This window comes from Kryptolebias marmoratus, linkage group LG2 (genome assembly GCF_001649575.2).
Source record: "Kryptolebias marmoratus isolate JLee-2015 linkage group LG2, ASM164957v2, whole genome shotgun sequence".
NCBI lineage: Eukaryota > Metazoa > Chordata > Actinopteri > Cyprinodontiformes > Rivulidae > Kryptolebias > Kryptolebias marmoratus.
Genome location: NC_051431.1, coordinates 27440306 through 27460180, shown reverse-complemented (window position 1 = coordinate 27460180; position 19875 = coordinate 27440306). Strand labels below are relative to the sequence as shown.

General features: G+C 38.5%; 1 protein-coding gene across 1 annotated transcript in view; it reads left to right on the top strand.

The window, feature by feature from the left end:
* Positions 1–19875, top strand: part of LOC108245342 (seizure protein 6 homolog) — a 255510-nt gene that overhangs the window by 101364 nt on the left and 134271 nt on the right. Inside the window, exon 3 of the mRNA XM_017432192.2 lies at positions 2657–2790. Coding sequence (XP_017287681.1) covers positions 2657–2790 — 134 coding nt within the window. The remainder of the gene's footprint in view (positions 1–2656; positions 2791–19875) is intronic.

The window sequence follows — 19875 nt, the reverse complement described above, 5'->3', positions numbered from 1 at the left end:
ACTGTCTTGTAAACCTTTCCTTTGACCTTTGCTGCCACCCTTTTGTCACAAATCACTCCTGAAACTTTTCTCCATCCACTCCATCCTGCCTGGACTCTCTTCTTCACCTCTTTACCACACTCCCTGTTTTCCTAGACAGTCGACCCTAAGTCCTTGAAGTCCTGCACCTTTGTGACCCCTGCTACTTGTAGCCTCACTCCTCCACCTGTCTCCCTCTCATTCACACACACATACTCTGTCTTGCTATGGCTGACTTTGATTCCTCGTCTTTCAAGTGCATATCTCCACCTCTCCATGTTCTCTTCCACCTGTTCTCTGTTTTCACAACAGATCACAATGTTATCTGCAAACATCATAGTCCACGGGGATTCCTGCTGACCTCACCTGTTAGTCTGTCCATCATCAGAGCAAACAAGAAGGGGCTCAGAGCCGATCCTTGGTGCAGTCCCACCTCCACAGCACACCTCACCACTGTCCTGTTGTCCTTTTACATGTCCTGTACCAATCTAACATACTTCTCTGCCATTCCAGATTTCCATACCTCCTCTGGTATATCATCAGGTCCAACTGCATTTCCTCTTCTTCATCCACTTCAAAGCTTTTCAAACTTAATCCTCACTAATTCTTTCCTCCTCCTGGTCCACAGTTTCTTTGGCCTCTACTATTCTTTCCCTCTTATTCTCTTGATTCATTAGCTCCTCAGAGTACTCCTTCCATCTTCTCATCACACTCTCCTCTCTTGTTAAAACATTACCATTCATATCTTAAACAAGCTGCTGCGCATCCTTTCCACTCTGATCCCTCTGTCTCACCAATTGATACAAGCCCTTCCCTCCTTTCTTAGTGTCCAGCCTCTTGTATAAGTCATTATATGCCCTCTGTTTTGCCTTTGCTACCTCCTTTATTGTCCTATGTTGCATCTCCCTATATTCCTGTCTACTCTCTTCAGTCCTCTCACTGTCCCGTTTTTCTTGGCTTACCTCTTTCTCTGGATAACTTCCTGCACTTCATTATTCCGCCACCAGGACTCCTTATCATCTTTTCTCTAGCCAGATGACACACCAAGTACCTTCCTTCCTGTCTCTCTAATCACTGTTGCTGAAGTAGCCCAGTCATCTAGAAGCTGTTTCTTACCACCCAGAGCCTTTAACAACTCCTTTCTGAACTCCTCACAACATTCTTACATCCTCAACTTCCACCATTTCTTCCTCTTCTCTGCCTTTACTCTTTTCCTCTTCTTCACCACAACAGTAATCTTACACACCACCCTCCGATGCTGTCTGGCCACGCTTACCCCTGCCACAACCTTACAAATCTACAATCTTCCTCAGGTTACCCTTTCTACAGAGAATGTAGTCTACTTGTATACTCTTGCCTCCACTCTTATAGGTCACATAATATCACATTTTATTTTTATTGTGCGAGTGTTGTTTAACGCTGTGCTAAAGTTTATATTATTTTAACTTAGGCAATGCACAGGGCAGCTCTGTCAGCACCTCAGTGAATCAGACATAGACAGCGAAGTTTGTGTGTGTATCCACTATTCATAGTGAGTCAATCACTGTGCAGGTTTAATTTGGATTTAATTTTTATGATTCCTGTTGCAACTCTTCCCCAAAATTCCACCAGCTGTCGGTCTGTTGCAGTGCTCTTTGTTCAGTCTCAGATAAACATAGAGGACGTCTTTGGACAGAAGCTGCAGCTTTACATTCTCTAAGACTTATAAACCTGTATTGCTGCTTGCTTTTCTCCTCCTCCTCTGCATAGTTAGTAAACGCGATGCCAGGGATTTTCTTTGACAACCTGACAGACACACAGTGCAGCTAGAAAAATTAGCTACTTTCTTTTACGTCTTCCAGCAACCAGTGCTGAACTTGGGTGAACTGTCCATTATTTTGGGAGGAAGGGTAGTTTCAAAGGGGAAGACTCAGGCTCCCTACACAGAGAAAGCAGCATGTGCTGTGCGCTCTGGGGGTGTAGCGCACAGAGCAGGGGAGAAGGGCACACACATAAATAAACTTGGGATCTTGCAAAACCATTGCAGGATCTCATAAAAATACATCTGACTAACACCAGAAGAATGCATCTTAATTTGTGTAACCCAGAAGTGACCTGGTTTAAGCAAAGACTAAGGCCAATAGTTCCCATGTCTGTAAAAAAAACCCCATTGTGACTTATATAAACCAACAAGCAGTGCCTCTCATCGGTGCTTTCAGATTTACAGTTTTACACTCCAGTCCATTAGATGACTACATTATGTTGGTTTGCTCACTGTCTATCCAAAAGAGAAGAAGTTTGAATTAATCCTCACCAAGAGTTGGGTACAAGCTGTGTGCAGTTCCTTTTAAATAAACTGATAAGATTTCTGATACACAAACAGCATTAGAAGATTGTCATTGGTGAACTTCATTATGCGTTTACTTTAGAGAACAGCTAAAAACTCCAGGTTAGTTGACACATATTATCATAGTTCAAAAGAAACACTTAACTTTATCAGGGGAGACTTGGTTAAAGTCATCATTCATTGTCACCAAAAACAAAAATGATCACGTTCCATATTAAAAAAAAATTAAATGGCTTGCATATTGAACAGACATACAGGTAGAAGATAATTTAATTAGGCTTACATCCAGGCTGTTGTGGTTTTTCTTCACAGTTCCCTGTCAGCTGAATCTAACCAGACCAGAAGGCTACATTGAGGCTCCGCCTCGGTCCAGCTCTTCTTTTCACTCAACCACAGATTGCAGTTACATCATCTCTGTCTACATGGGCTATGGTGTGGAGGTCCAGGTAAGAACCAGCTCATATCTTCCTCTTCTGCAGCTTTTCTTAACTGATGCTGGGGTCACTGAAGTCAAACAGTCGCTGCTGTGCTTCAACACTGATGGGAAGTCAATGCAGAGCTTCCATTTTCATCTTTCTAGCTGCATTGTAAATGTTGTCCTGTGCACTGAACAGAGTTGCATTTAATGCTGCTGTTTTTTAGCTGAATTATATTTGCAGCTTTGTTCAGAAACAGTAGCTGGTGTTGCAATGTAATCAAATCTTCACAGAAGTTGTTAAAAGTAACAATTTATTACTGTTTTAGTGGTGTTCATACCAGTCAGAGTCTAGAAATGGCAGAAATTTGAAACAGTGACACACTTGGCAGGTCATATTAAGACATCAGTTTACAGGAGAACATTGAGCTGTGGAGATAAACCGCTGTCCTGCATTGTGGTCCTCTACAGAGGTTCAGAATATGCCTGAGAAATGTTCAAACAAGATGTCTAAAGTGGTGCAGTGATACCTGTCTGGTTGTGGAAAGTCAAACCAGTTAGCTGTTTTTATAGAACCATTTAGGACTGGCTTTAGCATTAGTTTGGTACCAACACTGGAACAGGTTAAAAAACATGAGAATAAGGCAGACAAATACTTCACACCTTTGCTGATAAAGGAGGTTCAACTGATTATTATATTATGGGTGGATTTAGTTTTTCACTCTCTAATAAGTACTCTTACTACTATATTTTAGGACCTTGGCCCACTGAGCACACTTGTAGAAGTGAACTTGTAGAATGTGTTGATAAGACATTTACTTCACTATCTGTCCAACAATGTGACACTCTGACACCTGAATCAATAAAGTGTGTGACTTATGCCAGATTTAGTTTGAATGCATATGCACACACACACACGCACACACACACACACACACACACAGTTTACATCCTAGACTTTCTTTGCAGACTGTGCAATACATCACATTTTACTTAATATTTTGGCCAATTTTAAGTGGTGTTCTTATCTTAATTATAGTCTTACCTGTTGTAAATAGCTCTTTGAACAATTTGGAGAAATAGAGTTTGCTTCTGACAGGACTGACAAGCCAATGACTAGTTTGAGCACAGCCAAGTCCACAATGCCTTACACGGTTATTTACAGAAAAATCTCTGGTTATTTGTTGACACAAAAAAACCCATCAGCAGGGGCAGTGGATAGTTGAAACACTTCCTGTTGGCCTGGTATACTTCCTGCTGATATATAGCCATTAAATGGCTAAAATAGCCATGCAATGAAAAACTGAAGGTAATATGAAGGTTTAAAAAATATTGTTCACATGAACCACTATAAAATTCTGGAGAATGAAGCTGTTTTAAGAGAACAGTGATCCACTTTAGCATTTACTGTGTTCAGACTAGCCTTTCTATTGGACTTTTTTTCTCTAAAATTAGGTGATTCAGAAAGCTACATACAGCAGGTAAGCAGGTAAGATTGTTTTTGATTTTTACACAGAACCACACTTCAAAATATCCAAATATCCCTTAAGGAACTTTATTAGTCAGAAATAAGGAGGCTTTTGCAACTGCATCATTTAAAACAAAAGTCACTTTAACAAAGTAGTTTAGACTGAATTCTGTCAGTGATAGGAAATATCTGTATGTAGCCAACAGTTAGAAGCTCATATCTCAGGCTGTGTTGCAAATAAAATCAGAAATTGCCTAATTTTCATTTAAAGCAAGTTATTTTACTGCTTTAATGGTTGACCAACCAGAGCAGTGACCCATCAGTGAAGCCACAGGAACAAAGAGAGAGAAATTAATGTGCATTTCATTCAGTCTAATTGAAAATGAAGACTATTGCCCTTCACACCAGTTAAGTTGCCAATAACTGTGATGGATAATTTCCCACTGGACTGGGGGTCTGGCACAGTGAAGGACTCCACTGATATTTTATTTAAGTGGCCACATTTTTCCCCTTCACATGTGCTCCCTTTCCTTCTTCTCTATTCTTCTGCCCAGTTTTATGAATACAAGGTTCCTGTAGGTCTCTATTGTCACTTAGTGACATTCCTGAAAAGTTTTTTTTATCTATGCTTGTTAGTATTTAGTGGCCTTTGATATTTATGTATTTTTTTTTTCGAGAGGATTTTATCCTTTGATCCAGTACTTACATAAAAGAACTCAGGTACAGTGTGAACTAAGGGCTACTTTATCCTAATAATAGTAAGATCAACTTCTTTTCAGAGGAATGGGGTTCAATCCCAAGATCCAGCAGCATGCTGAAGCATGCTTGGGCAAGACAGTGAGAATATAGAAGGCTGTAAATGGAGAGTGCATTATATAAAATGAACATATTAAGCACTGTACTGGGGGGAAACTGTGGCTCAGTGGTTAGAACAGTCATCCTCCAACAAGTCAGCTGGAGGTTTGATTCCACCAGTATGCCACATGTCGAAGTGACTCTGGGCAAGACACTGAACCCCTCATTGCCTCCAATGGGGCACATTGGTGTATGACTCTAAAGCACTGATTAGACTCTATAGAATGATTTAATCAGGTTAGCTTTGTACAGATTCAGTAGAGTGCTGCATGAATGTGTGTGTGGATGGGTAAATGAGGGCGCAGATTGTGTTGTAAAGTGCTTTGAGTGGCCTGATTGGCTAGAAGGGTGCTATATATGTAAAGTCCATTTACCATTTACCATTCATCGTAAGCGTGTGTGAATGAAAACACATTGTAAAGTGCTTTGTAGAATCTATATGGGATTAAAAAGCTGTAAATTAGTGGGACAATTTACCTCTTCACTTACTTTCTGTCTGTAAAAGCTAATTTTACTACATAAAAGAAACAACTGAGAATTTTGTACATCTATGTTCTATGATCATATTCCAGAAACAACAGCCTTTTCCCAAAGGCTGTAATAAGAAAAAAAAAGGAGTACAAGAAGGTACAGATATTCAAGAGAGTTTTTATCTTTCTGTCAGTCTGAAGGAAGTGAGTAAACCACCCAAACACCCACTCACCATCTGTCATCTTATTGTCTGTTATCCCCAAACCTGACCATTTGGTGTGATATTTTAATTGGTCCTAAACTGTGTTATTTACATGCAGTGCCATGAGATCATATTGGTGTCACTTTGCTCTTGGTTGAGATCAAGTAATGCAGTGATATAAAATAGCACCTAAAAGAATGAACACACTCTGTTTTTTTTAAATTAAGGCAACCCCTTACATTTTACCAAATTTAAAGGGCACATAACATGATTTTTATGCATTTTTATGTTTAAATTGTGTAGGGTGCCATAGTTCACAATAGTAATAATAATTACCATGTCAGAAATTAAGAAATGTGTGAAAAAGTATGCAGGCGAAAGTTGTTGAAGAGTGTTGATGTGAGGCAAGGCTCCCCAAACTCAGTGTGAATGCAGAACTGGCAGAACACAAAGGCCATCAAAGAAAAAGTGATAGCACAGTCTCCAGCTTAAATCTGAGCTCATATGATGAAGATTAATATGATCAAATTCCCAATAAAGCTGCTCTCACTCACATAATTTACAGTTTTTCTTTGTGAGGTTTTGGTTTTTTTTGGTGTTTTAAATTTGTTGTTTTTAGCATCTTCATATTTTCTGTTCAGGTGTCTTTGTCTCCATTTGGTTTTTGTTCTTCATGTCCTTGTGTGTTGTCACCATTCACTCCTCCCCAGTCACTCTTTGGTCTTCCTACCACGCCCATTCACACCTGCCCCAAGTCTGGTTAATTACTTCACCTGTGCCCACTTTCCAATCACCTCCTCTGTTTAAAAACCCGGCCATTTCCTCCACAGTCTGCTGGTTCATTGTCTTTTGGTTGTCTGCCTTGTTGCCATGCCTCGGCACCCTCTGCTCTGTTTGGTCTTCGTTTCGTCTCATCTTGCCCAAGTCTGTTTTTGAAGCTTTTAGTTTGTTAGTGTTTTTGTATTTAGTTGTTTGCTGCCACGTCAGCTTTTTGTTTCTGTTTATCTTTTATTTTTTAAATAAACTAGTTTTTCCCCCCACTACAAAATGAGTCTGCACTCTGGGTTCACCTCCTTCCCCATACCCTCGCTTAGCATTCTTGTCAGAAAGCAAAAGTCTTAAACTGACAGAGAAGCAGCTCATCCAGATAAATAATATGAGAGTGCATCCAATCAGTTTACTTAAACACAACATCATCTGTCAAAACCTTCAGTCACACACATTAAAAACAGCAATGAGTCAGCATTCAGGATGGAGGTGAATGAGCTTGGAGAATGGTGCAGAGAGAACAACCTCGTCATCAACATCAGCAAAACAAAAGAAATGATCATAGATTTTAAGAAGACTAGAACTGCCTCCTTCCTTGCTACATTTCTCCATTGAACCCCTGTCGAGATGGTTCCCAACTCCAAATACCTCAGCGTTCATCTCACCAACACCCTCACCTGGCACATCAACACCTCAAGCAATATCAGGAAGGCTCATCAACACCTATCCCTCCTACGGAAACTAAAAAAGGCAGGGTTGATGATGGTTCTTAACAAGACACTAAGAGCCATCAGTCTTTAGTTACCTCCTCTATATGGATGTCATCAAGCTGTATGTAAAAAAAAATGAGTAAGACATCAACTTACTGAGCTACCTCACCAGGACATACAGCAGGACATTAGAATATCATTTATACTGGATAATTGTGGTCAAATGGTATCTAACAGAGGAAAGGTGATCACAGTTGAAGGGGTTGAACTAACTGAAGGCAATATTGCAGATGTCCTGGGCAGCTACACATACCTTAGAATCCTACAAACGAATGACAACCATAAGATCACAAGGAAGTCAGTCACAACTAAGTGCCTACTGAGAGTAAAGCTGTTGTCATACTTCATGAGAAGTCATGAAGTTGGCTCTCAGTCATGTGGTTGTGTGACGAAAATTGCATCATCATACATAAAACTAACTTGACTTGATTAGAACAGTTTCTAATGAATGCTGATTTGGGCTAAAACTTTCACATTTTTACTGTGTTGTCAGAAGCACATTAGCCCAAAAGAACTTAGCAAACATACTTGTGCATTGAGAAAAAAAATGCTTGTCTTTAGACAATTATGTAATACTAAGTAAAGTTAAAAAGATCAGTGAACTGCTCAGAAGTTTATTAATGCTTTAAAGTTAGCCATTTGTTCTTGAACATACAAAGGGAAAAAAAATCATAAAAAGTTTGTACTGTATAATAAACATGCAAGGAACAGTGTAGACATTTTTTATTTATTTTTAAAATATTTTGTGACTAAGGATTGGATTTCTAAAACTGTAAAGTACAGAATTCAGATTTTTTTTGTTGCCATAAAAATCTCAGTGGTGAGGCTGCAACTAGTGGAAATGTTTACTTACTCATTTGTATATTTGTGAAATTAAATCTGAATTTGTAAAATTACATTATTTGCCCCTTATTTGTAATAATGTAAAAAAAATACACAGGGTTGTAGAAGAAAATGCGCTGACTTACATTATATATCCAGTGGTTGAAAATTTAAGTGGGCTGTTCTGAGGCACAAAACTCCAGGGCTATAAAACTACTACACCAGCTATAAAATGAAACAACTAAAATCCTTGAGTACATCACAAAGAAAGCCCACAGTGAAGACAGCAAAAAACAAATGTGAAAGAGGAGGAACAACAGGAGCCATCATGGAAAGATAATCCCCTGCCCACAATGTACCACCGGCAGATTGAGGAAGTGGAAGATATCAACAAATCCTACCAGTGGCTAGAAAGGACTGGACTGAAGGACAGCACAGAGGAACTAATCATGGCAGCACGAGAACAACAGAGGCCGGGGTCTACCATACCAGACATGGTCCAAGATGCAGGAGGCCCCTGAAACAGTCTAGCACATAACAGCAAAATGTAAGATGCAGGCAGGCGAAGCATACATGGAACGCCATAACCAAGTGGCTGGAACAGTGTACAGGAACATCTGTACCAAATATGGACTGAAAGTCCCACAGTCAAAGTGGGAGAATCCACCAAGGTAATGGAGAATGGCAGGGCTAAGATACTGTGGGACTTTCAGATCCAGACTGACAAACAGGTGATAGCTAACTAACCAGACATTGTGGTGGTTGATAAACTACAGAAGAAAGCTGTGGTGATATATGTAGCAGTCCCAAGCAACTGTAACACCAGGAAGAAGGAGAACAAGAAGCTCAAGAAATACCAAGGGCTGAAAGAGGAAATATAGAAGTTGTGGAAAGTCAAGGCCTCAGTGGTGCCAATGGTCAATGGAGCACTCAGGGCTGTGAGCCCCAAACTGGAAGAGTGGCTCCAACAAATCCCAGGAACAACCTCAGAGATCTCTGTTCAGAAGAGCACAGTCCTAGGAACAAATAAGATACTGCATGGAACCCTCAATCTCCCAGGCCTCTGGTAGATAACCTGAATGCCAGAATAATGAGAGAGAGGCTTTTTATGTCTTTCTTTAAAGTTGCAAGTTCACGTTTTCTTGGTATTTGGTAGCATTAACTGTAAACTGTATAACTTGTGTCAAACAATTTGGGAATCCTTCTACAAGTTTCTTACAATACTTTTAAATTTTGTCTCATTCCACTAGGCAGATATGACTTAACTCACACAGGTTTGTAGGTCACCTTCGCACATACCTTTCAGCTGTGCCAACAAATTTCTGTGCAATTGATTGTTATGGCCACTCCAAAACAATGACTTTGTTGTCTTTAAGTCACTTTGTAACTAATTTGACACTATTCTTAGGGTCATTGTCCATTAGCCCAATTTATACCTAAGCTTTAACTTCTTGGCTCATGTCTTGAGATGTTGCTTTAATATTTCTGCTTTTTTGTGTGCTTTTGGAGTAATGGCTTCTTCCTCCCTGAGTGGTCTTTCAGCCCATGTCAGTACAGGACTCGTTTCACTGTAGATAATGACGTTCTCTGGCTAGCTTTGACCAGCTTCTTCTCAAAGTCTTCTGCTTTTGCTATAGGATTGATCTGTCTTCTTTCTGAACAGTATGATGGCAGGACATTCCCATGGTCTGTATACTTGTGTATAATTGTTTGAACAGATGAACGTGACTCCTTCAGGAATTTGTGCCTAAGGATGAACCAGAGTTGTGGAGGTTGACAATTCTCTTCCTGATTTTTTGGCTGGTTTCTTTTTATTTTCTCATGAAGAGAAGCAATGTGTTCGAGGTGTGACTTAAAATGCATCTACAAATATACCTCCAAGTAAGTTAAATGTTATCAACTACCCAATCAAAAGCTTTCAAAGCTATGACTTTATGATCTAGGCTTTCCCAGACTTTTTTAAAGGTACACTAATTTTAGTGTATGTAAACATGTGACGTTGAGGAAAAGAACAACAAATTCTAAATTCTCACAAACAAACAAACAAAAAACAAAAAAACATCCTCATAATTCAGGCATTTAGCAAGCAGAAATAGTTTTGAGAATCCTGACCTTAAAAGATAAACTGACCTTAAACAGTAAAGATTTAGTTTAATTTATTATCAGAAAGCGAAAAAAAAATGCTTCTGCATTCTTTATGTGCATCTAGTTTCAACTGTATGTATATATATATATATATATATATATCTTTTATGACTACTCTGATATAGTAATTACTGTGATCTGTAGTACTTTGTTATGGCATTTTTAGAAATGACAATAAACTTTCTTGAATCTTGAAATTAACTTTCAAAATGTTTAATGTTTTTACATGTGTGATAATAAGAAAGAAAAGTCAGAAACCCATCAAAGTTTATCTCAAGGCTGCTGCGGACACTGTCTTCTCTCTGCCACTCTACATGCTGACATCTTGTCTGTAGCTGCTCCACCGTCTTGTATTACATTCAGAAATTAACCAGTATGGCAACAATGAATACTTTAACCAGCTGTCTGTTCCAGCTATGCTATACCAGGCCAGGAGCACAAAACCTCAGCCGGGTACAAAGCAGCAGTTGGCTGCCTGCCATGGCTCCCACAGAGATAGAGCCATGATCCACAGAGCCCCGTGTAGCCAGAAAAAGCAGTCATGGAATGTAAATCCTTCCTTTTGTTTAACACTGTCTCCGAGTAATTTTAGGTGTCTATTCCCAGGATAAACTACACCACAAAACATCAATTTGCTCAGTGTCAGCTGCACCAATGTGAGGCGTTTTATTTTTCTGTCCTCTCACCTTTACCTTTGTTGGGTTTTCATTTTACCTTTTTTGGGCTGAAGTAACACATAATCCCACACAATGTGTCCTCTCTTGCAGCTTGGATAGCCCTTATCATTCATTGAGGGGGGAGCAGGGTTGGATTGTTGGGGAACGTAGAGGTCCTCACTCTTCCATCCTGTACTGTTTCTGTAATAAGCAGCTAGTGTACATGATCTTTTTAAGTCTTCATAATAATGTGATTCATGTAAAAATTAACAACGACTAAATAAACTTGTGCTCTGGTAGTCCTCCCCAGAGTGAAACTGTAGCATACTAGGCCTTGCATAGCATGTGATCATTCTATATATGGTAGTGCAGATTTCAATAAAAGTAGGCCTGCCACCCTCCTCTCAATGCTCTTGGTATTTAAAAAAGATATATATTTTAAAATTACTTATCTTCTTTGAAAGTATTGACAAAGTCAACTGTGATTTATTTACATCAGGATTTGTAGGCTTTCTCACACCAAAACATGGTGTTGCATTCCCTAAACAAGACATTATTTCTGAAACACACCAGGGGAAAAAAAAAGATTTCTTTTATTATTATTATTATTCAAAATCTAATGTTCAGATTGTTGGTTTGTGTTTACACATATTTATTTACTTCTTAGGTAGTTCTAAAAATAACTATTGGTTATAAAAAAACAAATGCCTGAATTATTAAAAATATATATATATATTTCTGCTTTTTTTTTTTTTTTTTTTTTGCTGTTTTTGGCATTTTTTTGTGATTTACCTTAAACTAGACTGGATCATGTTCAAACTGTCTTCAATCTGGGACAAAATGTTAACCAGGCTGTTGGTCTACACAGAGCAACTTCTCAAGAAAACAATACTTTCAGCCCAACCACCTCTTCTCAAACTGCAGCTGTGTGTCTGCAATGTGCTGTAGATGTCCAAAGTCACCTCCCCAAATGTGTTTGGGCCATGGACCAATGGCAGGCGCTCCAAATGATAAGAGCCACTCTACCCACTCCAGGGCATTGGCTGTTGTTTGGAAGCATCTGACCTTTTTTGGTGGCTTCAGTGAGGTTTTAAGCAGTACCCTTGTCTTTACGTGAAAGCCCATCCACATGATTAACTCCTCAAGCTTTGCTTCCTGCTGCTCATAAAATATACAGTGGCCATTATGGTGCTGACCTTCCAAATGCCTTGCTTAATATATTTAGGATTTAAAAAGTCTGTCAGTGATGTCTGTCAGCTGCTTCCTGGCACCAGGAGCTAAAAAAGAGGAAGGTGAAATCAGGTCACAGCAGAAGAACAAGAGGGAAGCTGAATGAAGCCAAATGAAAAATAAATGAATAAAGAAAGGGGTACTGGTTGTGCTTTAATACTGAGGAGGATCTTCAGTCAACCTAAAGAGAAAGCATCAACCTGTAACTGTGTGAATCGCTACAGTGACTGGTAGCTTTTTCTGTTTGCTGCTGAGTTGCTGACAGAGTGAAAAATGTTAATAAACACAAGCAGAAGGCCTCAGCTGGCAAGATGGAGCCAGTGAGCACTTGAATTAAACCACAGTGTGTCACAGTAAAGTCCTTTCACAGCACAAAAAGAAAACAAGTTACATTAAAAAAATAAAATGAGGTAAAATATTTCTTTTCTAGGGTTCAAAAGTGAATTTTATTGCAAACTGCATGTGAGTGTAACATACCTGTTTAAATTATGTGAAAATGTTTTATAGAACTGAATATGTTTAAATATTCATATGATGCTTATTAAAAACAGAATATGACTGATTTGTGGAGTTTTTGCTGTTTTGCTCATTTCATTGCTAATTTTGTTCAATTTTGGTCAATTTAACCTTGAAGTGATTAATGTTTGAAGATGCTCTAATTTAAAATTCCTGCCACAACCAACTGACCTTTGAAAACACTAAAATAATAATTATTCAGTCAAATATACAGATACTGAGTTAAGATTTACTGTGGTAGTAGCTGAGAGTCATCTGCAACACACACTCTTATTGCTAACAGATTGCACAAGATCTTTGCTTGAATCTTTGGCATCACCTGTCGGAGTCAACCGTTTCTATCTGTTAGCAAAAAATGTTATGAACCAATGCACACATTTTAATGAAACTTTCAGAAAGTAATCATAGGGATTTACCTTTGTAGTCAACTTGATTCAAGACGACCACCACATCTAACACAAAAACAGTTATATCTCGGTCAGATTTAGCTAAAGAAAAAATAGCTAAAATGTGTGTTGTGGTGGAAGCTGAGCTTCATCACCAAGAGATACTTTGTGTACCATGCATTGTGCGATATTTTTACTTAAAATATTGGCAATAACTGTTGTCTGTTTACTAGCAAAATATTTCATGAACCAGTAGTGTGATAGTAGTGCAACAAGATCTTACAATATCACATAAATGTACATCCATCCATCCATCCATATATTTTCTTTAACCACTTCTCCTTTCCGGGAAACTGGTGTCTATCACCAGCCAGGTGGGGGACATCCTGAACAGGTTGCAAGTCCATCACAGGAACACAAAGAGACAACTGACACAAAACAACCATTCGCATTCTCACAGCTACGAACAATTTAGAGTTAATTATTAACCTAACATGCATGTTTTTGGCCTGTGGGAGGAAACCAGAGTACCTGGAGTAAACCAACGCATGCATGAGGAGAACATGTAAACCATTTTGCTGGGAGGCAACAGCTCTAACCCCTGCTCCACCGTGCTGCCCATTAATTTACACATAATGTCATTTATGTGTTTGAATAAGTTGTGCTTGTCATTTAAGGTTTGAATAAAATAGCCACAATTTTGTATTTTTTAACATAAGATGATCTTAATTTAAAATTCTGACATGATAGACAGTAGATGATATGCATTCCTTCAAGGAATGGTAGGCTTTTAATTATTTTCTATTTCTACATTTTCTACAGCACATTATCCATTTTAGTAAACTACCACAAAATAATTTATCCGTGAATATAAAACATGCAATAATATCCACAACAGCCAGTAGCAAGGTACATCGTCTTACAAATCCAACCTTCTGCTGGCTTTTTCCCTCACACCATCCACACACAATCTGTCCACACTTCATGTGGGGGCGGCACGACTATACATGCAGTGTTTTACCAATTGAACTGTTGGTTTACAGGAAAATATGCAAATATACAAATAGAAACAAAAGATATATAGTGGCAATAAAAAGTTCACACCAGATCATTTTAAGATTTGATTTTAAAATGTCACTGAGCATGCATTAGTCATGAAGATAATGCCCAAGCTGTCAGTTTAGCAACCAAATCACCACACAGATAAAGAAAGAAGAATGGATAGTAAAAAAGAGGAGAAAAGAAGGGTTCAATAAATCACTATCATCAATTATCAAACCAAATTTTAGCTGAATTTTTGTAAAACTGACTGATTTATAACCATTTTTGGGTTTGCTGAGGTTGCTGTGGCATCTACGTAGCAGCTATCTTTAATGTTAAATAGATATTTGGCAATCTAGTAGCCCTCAGAGTACGTGATGTTGGGGATTCTCCTCTGTGAATTACCACCTTATAGTGCTTTCTTGAGGAGTTTGTGTGCCTGAATGATTCTCAGAGCTGTTGGGGGCAATCAAGGGTCTCCCAAGGCTGATTGATCTAGGTGAAACGGCAGAAAAAGAGCTATTCCTGATACTTGTATGCACAAAATAGAGCAAAGAGTGTAATGTCCCTTGCCTGGTCATAGGTTACTGGGCCCCCACCCTGGAGCCAGGCCCAGAGAAAGGGCTAGTCGGCGAGCACCTAGTGGCTGGACCTCTACCCAAGAGCCCCGGTCGGGCTTAGCCTGTATGAGCTAGATGGGATTGCCTTCCTGTAAACCCCCCACCTCTAGGAGGAGCTATATGGGTCAGGTGAACCGTGTTATGGGTGGCAGCCGAAGGCATGGACCTTCGACCATAGCTTACCAGAGCTAGCTCGTGAGACACTGAATGTCACCTCTCTGATGGGAAATGAGCCTGAGCCGTGTGTGTTGGGATTACTCTCAGCTACTACTACACCAAATTTGTTGCTCAGTATCTCTAAATTTGACTGAAACCTAGCCATTTGTTTATGTAGCTGCCTTGAAGTCTTACATGAAGCCATACAGCTGAAACACTGGATGCCTTTAAATCTCAACTTAAAACCCACCTGTTTAGAATTGCTTATGACTAAATTAGGGTTAGAGTGCGGGGTTTTGATGTCTTCGATGTTTTTCGCTTTCTTAGTGTTTATTCAATGTCACATGCTGTTTTTATTTTATTTTATTTTATTTTATTTTATTTTATTTTATTTTATTTTATTTTATTTTATTTTATTTTATTTTATTTTATTTTATTTTATTTTTTAATTATGTAAAGCACCTTGAAATGCCTTGCTGCTGAAATGTGCTATACAAATAAAATTTGATTGAAAATTTGATACAATGCACTGGAGGGAATGCATTGTATGGCTTCCTGCAATGTATTGCCTCCAATGAATTTCAGTAGCAAACACCAACAAGGGGGATAAGGGAAAGGAGAAAGAATTTGAGGAGGTAACAGGACAACAGATGAACATTATTTACTCTCTTTAATAAAAGTGACTATTGTTGGAACGAGGCAGTGCAGCAGCTAATTAATTGCTCATGGATTATCTGTCCTCTCCCTTCACTGTTTGTTTATGGACCTCTTTAAATGTGTGCTGGCTAAAATGTCTGCTTCTCTTAACTAAGCTGAGGAGGCAGAAATAATAGAAAAGATCAAATTAAAAGCCAAGAATTCCTTGTTGGAATGCTTATCACTCACCGCCTTTCATGACAGAGTTTTAAACTAAGATCATCTTATGTTGAGAAATGCCAGCATTACAGCTGTTCTGTTCAAACTTTTGAAACAATATTTTGCATGATTTACGGAAGTTCTGCTATTTCTCAGAGTATGTGTATGTGTTGACTCACAGCTACTGCCATGTCAAATTTTATAGCCACTTTTGGGTTAGCTAAAGTTGATCAGCTTTGTTGAACATATGTCCATATTGCCGCTGTCCCAGGGGCGTGGGGAGGTGGGCAAACAGCAGCTTATTTGCATAAAAGTGACATAGCCCCAAAACAGCTCATTCTGAAATGAGCTTAAAACAGGCAGAACTGATCAGGGGAAATCTCAGTATCTGAGAATGAGTTTGTGTATTAAATGTAATGAACATATTGTTACGACAGCCACGGTTGGATGATAGTGGTGCAAGATAAAAACACTCCAAGGGGGAATGTAATGTTATTCTTCCTTTAATGAAGAGAACCAAACAGGAGTACAGCTAACTGGTTTATGTGCTCTAACGCCGATGCGGACAAACGTTACACGTCCACACCAGAGTCAGTGAGCATCCAAAACAAAAGTCTCCCCCAGAACACACAATCGCTGCATGCAGTTCCGATAACCAGGTAAATGCACAGTAACACAACCAAACTTGTATGGTCTTAGATGGTATAGATATAGAGGCATAAAAATACAAATACAAGTTCTACAATATTTTATACAGCCCTATTCTGACTTGTTAACATTTGTTTGGCCCCTACAAAGCTGCCAGAATCGCAAATGGATTTTTCTTAAAATGGTTCTACAAATATACATTTCACATGTCGATCCTTACATTAAACTAGTGAAAAACTGCTTCTGTCAAACAATCTTTGTTAAACTATGACAACAAAGTGTGGTGGTATATTTGTTCATAGGTGTGTCATTGACCCATCTAGTTGTCCTGCAAAAAAGGCTGCTGAACAGACTGAGGACAACAGGTTAAGTCATGCTAGCTAAGCTCACTACAAGTATCAAGATGTCTGTTTCAAATCTAAAAATTGGTATGCCAATTTAGAAATCTTACATTTTTGTAGCAAATGTTGTTGTTTGCAAAAGGTTGTTTTTTTTTGGTCAATTTTGCCAAAAGCAACCACTGTTTTAAAATGTTATGTTGAGAAATAGTTGTAGCCATTTTGGTCAAACCTTGAAAATAACTTATGAATGATCTCATGCAATATCACAAGCTCTCATGCTCAGAGTAGGTGTTCTGAATGACTCTTAGCTACTACCACATCAGATTTTAGCTCTATATATGTAAAACTGACATTTTGTTTTGGCTAATGTTAAAGTGGCAGCCATCATAAATTGCATTGACTCCAAAAGGTAATCAGCTGTGGATGAATTTCTAGTGATTACTTTCTACATGTTTTATTATTATTCCTGCTGTTGTTCATGAGCTATTTTAAAAAGAGAGACATGGGTGATTCAACAGTTAATGCCAAAGTTTTAAAAATCTCTTGTGCAATGTGCAGTGTTCAGCGTATGGGTCATGAATGATTTTAACCTACTATCACAGCAAATGTTAGCACAATAAATAAAACTGACTGAATTATACAGAGTTTTGCCTTCTGTAAGGTCAGTTGACTGTGCTGGCTATCTTGAATTAGGCTGGTTCCAAAAGTTATTCAGTTATAGGGGTACATTTAATATATTTTGTAAGAGTTTCATTCAAATCTGTCCAGTGGTTCATGAGAAATACTTCTAACAGACAGACCGAGTTGACTTGAAATAGTTATCAGCAAAATTTAAAATAAAGATTCTGCACAATCTGTTAGTGCTCAGAATATGTGTTGGGGATAAGTCTCAGGTACTTTCACATCAACATTCAGGTCAATATGTATAAAACTGACATAGTTAGAAATTGGTTTATTTTGCTAACAGGCAGACACATACAGACAGATAAAGGTATAACTACCACCACTGGCAATTCATAACAGAAAATAGTGGACTTGCATGGAAGGTATTAGTTTTAGGTCAAGCTCTAATTGTTTTTATCCAGACATTCTTGTCAATAATCTACTTCAAACGCTCCTCTTGAACCCTAGAAAATCAAAGCTACCTGATTTGATTGTTTTGTAAAAGATAAGAGAGGTTTTACCTTGATGCAGGTGTCTGATAAAAGGGATTACTTGAGTTTGAGCCTTTCATCAGGTAAGAACCTCACAAAGGTAAACTAAGAGATGAGAGAGACAACAACCTGAAGTTCAAAATGAGATAATCCAGTATTTTAACACTCCCCGATTTAATCATTTGTTTTCTGTTATATTTTGAAGCAAACCCTTTCCTTCAGGAGTAATAGACTTTATGTATCTTATCTAATCCTATTTTATTTTTTGTGTAAACAGTGAAAAATATATATAGTTTGTTAGATTGTATTTTTGTCTATATGTCTAGAGGCACAAACAAAACATCATGGATTATAGCTGTTAAGCTGCAACAGGGTTTCTGTGTTCCTGTTTTCTAACCAGCAGACACATATTGTATGTGGGTTAATTCATTGAGGCAGATGGACATTATGACAGACTTAATAAGAAACATGCAACAATACTAAAAGTATTATGAAGTAATTTTATGACTTTCTATCTAAAAAATATACAACTACTTGGAGTATCCTCAAAAGGAGAAGCTTCAATCAAAAGGGATAATCCAGTGAACTCTGAAGTGATGTTCTGTTTAATAGTTATCAATAGTTCATACCTGATCAGCTGTGACATCAGTCATAAAGCATGGAAAGTGGAGAATGAGGCAACAGTCTTCATCCAGGCTAGGCTAATAGCTAGCCAAACAAGTGCTAATTTTAGTTTTAATCCTTTTTCAGGTTTATAAAACAACTCAAAAACAACAAACTGGTGTGGAAAAAATGCTACATTAGTTAACATTAAACCTCTACATTTTTGGTTTACACAATTTGTTTAATTTGCCTCTGTTACTAATCAAAGATAGATTGTGTATATACCTATGGTACCTAGGTAGATAACAAAATAATTTGCATGGCCTAGAATACAGTTTTACAAGCTGTGAACACAGAAACACAACAGGGTTTTCAAAAATTAGCTGCACAAAACACAACTAACTTTAGCTCGAAATTTGCCTGTTTTGCCCAGTGAGACACTGGCCTTTGTATACACACTGCTCAAAAAAATAAAGGGAACACTCAAATAACACATCCTAGATCTGAATTAAATAAATATTCTCATTAAATACTTTGTTCTGTATAAAGGTGAATGTGCTGACAACAAAATCACACAAAATCATTAATTGAAATCAAATTTATTAACCAATGCAGGCCTGGATTTGGAGTCACGCACAAAATTAAAGTGGAAAAACACACTACACGCTGATCCAACTTTGATGTAATGTCCTTAAAACACTGCAAAATGAGGCTCAGTATTGTGTGTGGCCTCCACGTGCCTGTATGACCTCCCTACAACGCCTGGGCATGCTCCTGATGAGGTGGCACGTGGTCTCCTGAGGGATCTCCTCCCAGACCTGGACTAAAGCATCTGCCAACTCCTGGACAGTCTGTGGTGCAACGTGACGTTGGTGGATGGAGCGAGACATGATGTCCCAGATGTGCTCAATCGGATTCAGGTCTCGGGAACGAGCGAGCCAGTCCATACCTTCAATGCTTTCATCTTGCAGTAGCTTGTATTGATGTGCCATCCTGGTTGAGCTGCACTAACTGAGCCACTTGTGTGGGTTGTAGAGTCCGTCTCATGCTAGCACGAGTGTGAAAGCACCACCAACATTCAAAAGTGACCAAAACATCAGACAGAAAGCATAGGTACTGAGAAGTGGTCTGTCTCTACTTTCCTTACTGAGGAGTTGGCAATTCTCATTTATACTAGACACCCTTCCCCAGGAAGGCCAAACTGAGGTTGATCAGACCATGGCGTCGACAACTAGAGTTACAATTGAACTGATTTTAACTTTGTGTTTACATTGACTAAATCAGGCCTAAAAAGGTGAAAAATACTCCAGTGGTAAAAAAAAAACTGATCAGGCTTGTCCTGGTAATGGTTAGGTTTAGAGTAAGGTCTGGGTTAGGCAACTGAAATAAATGGAAGTCAATACAATGTC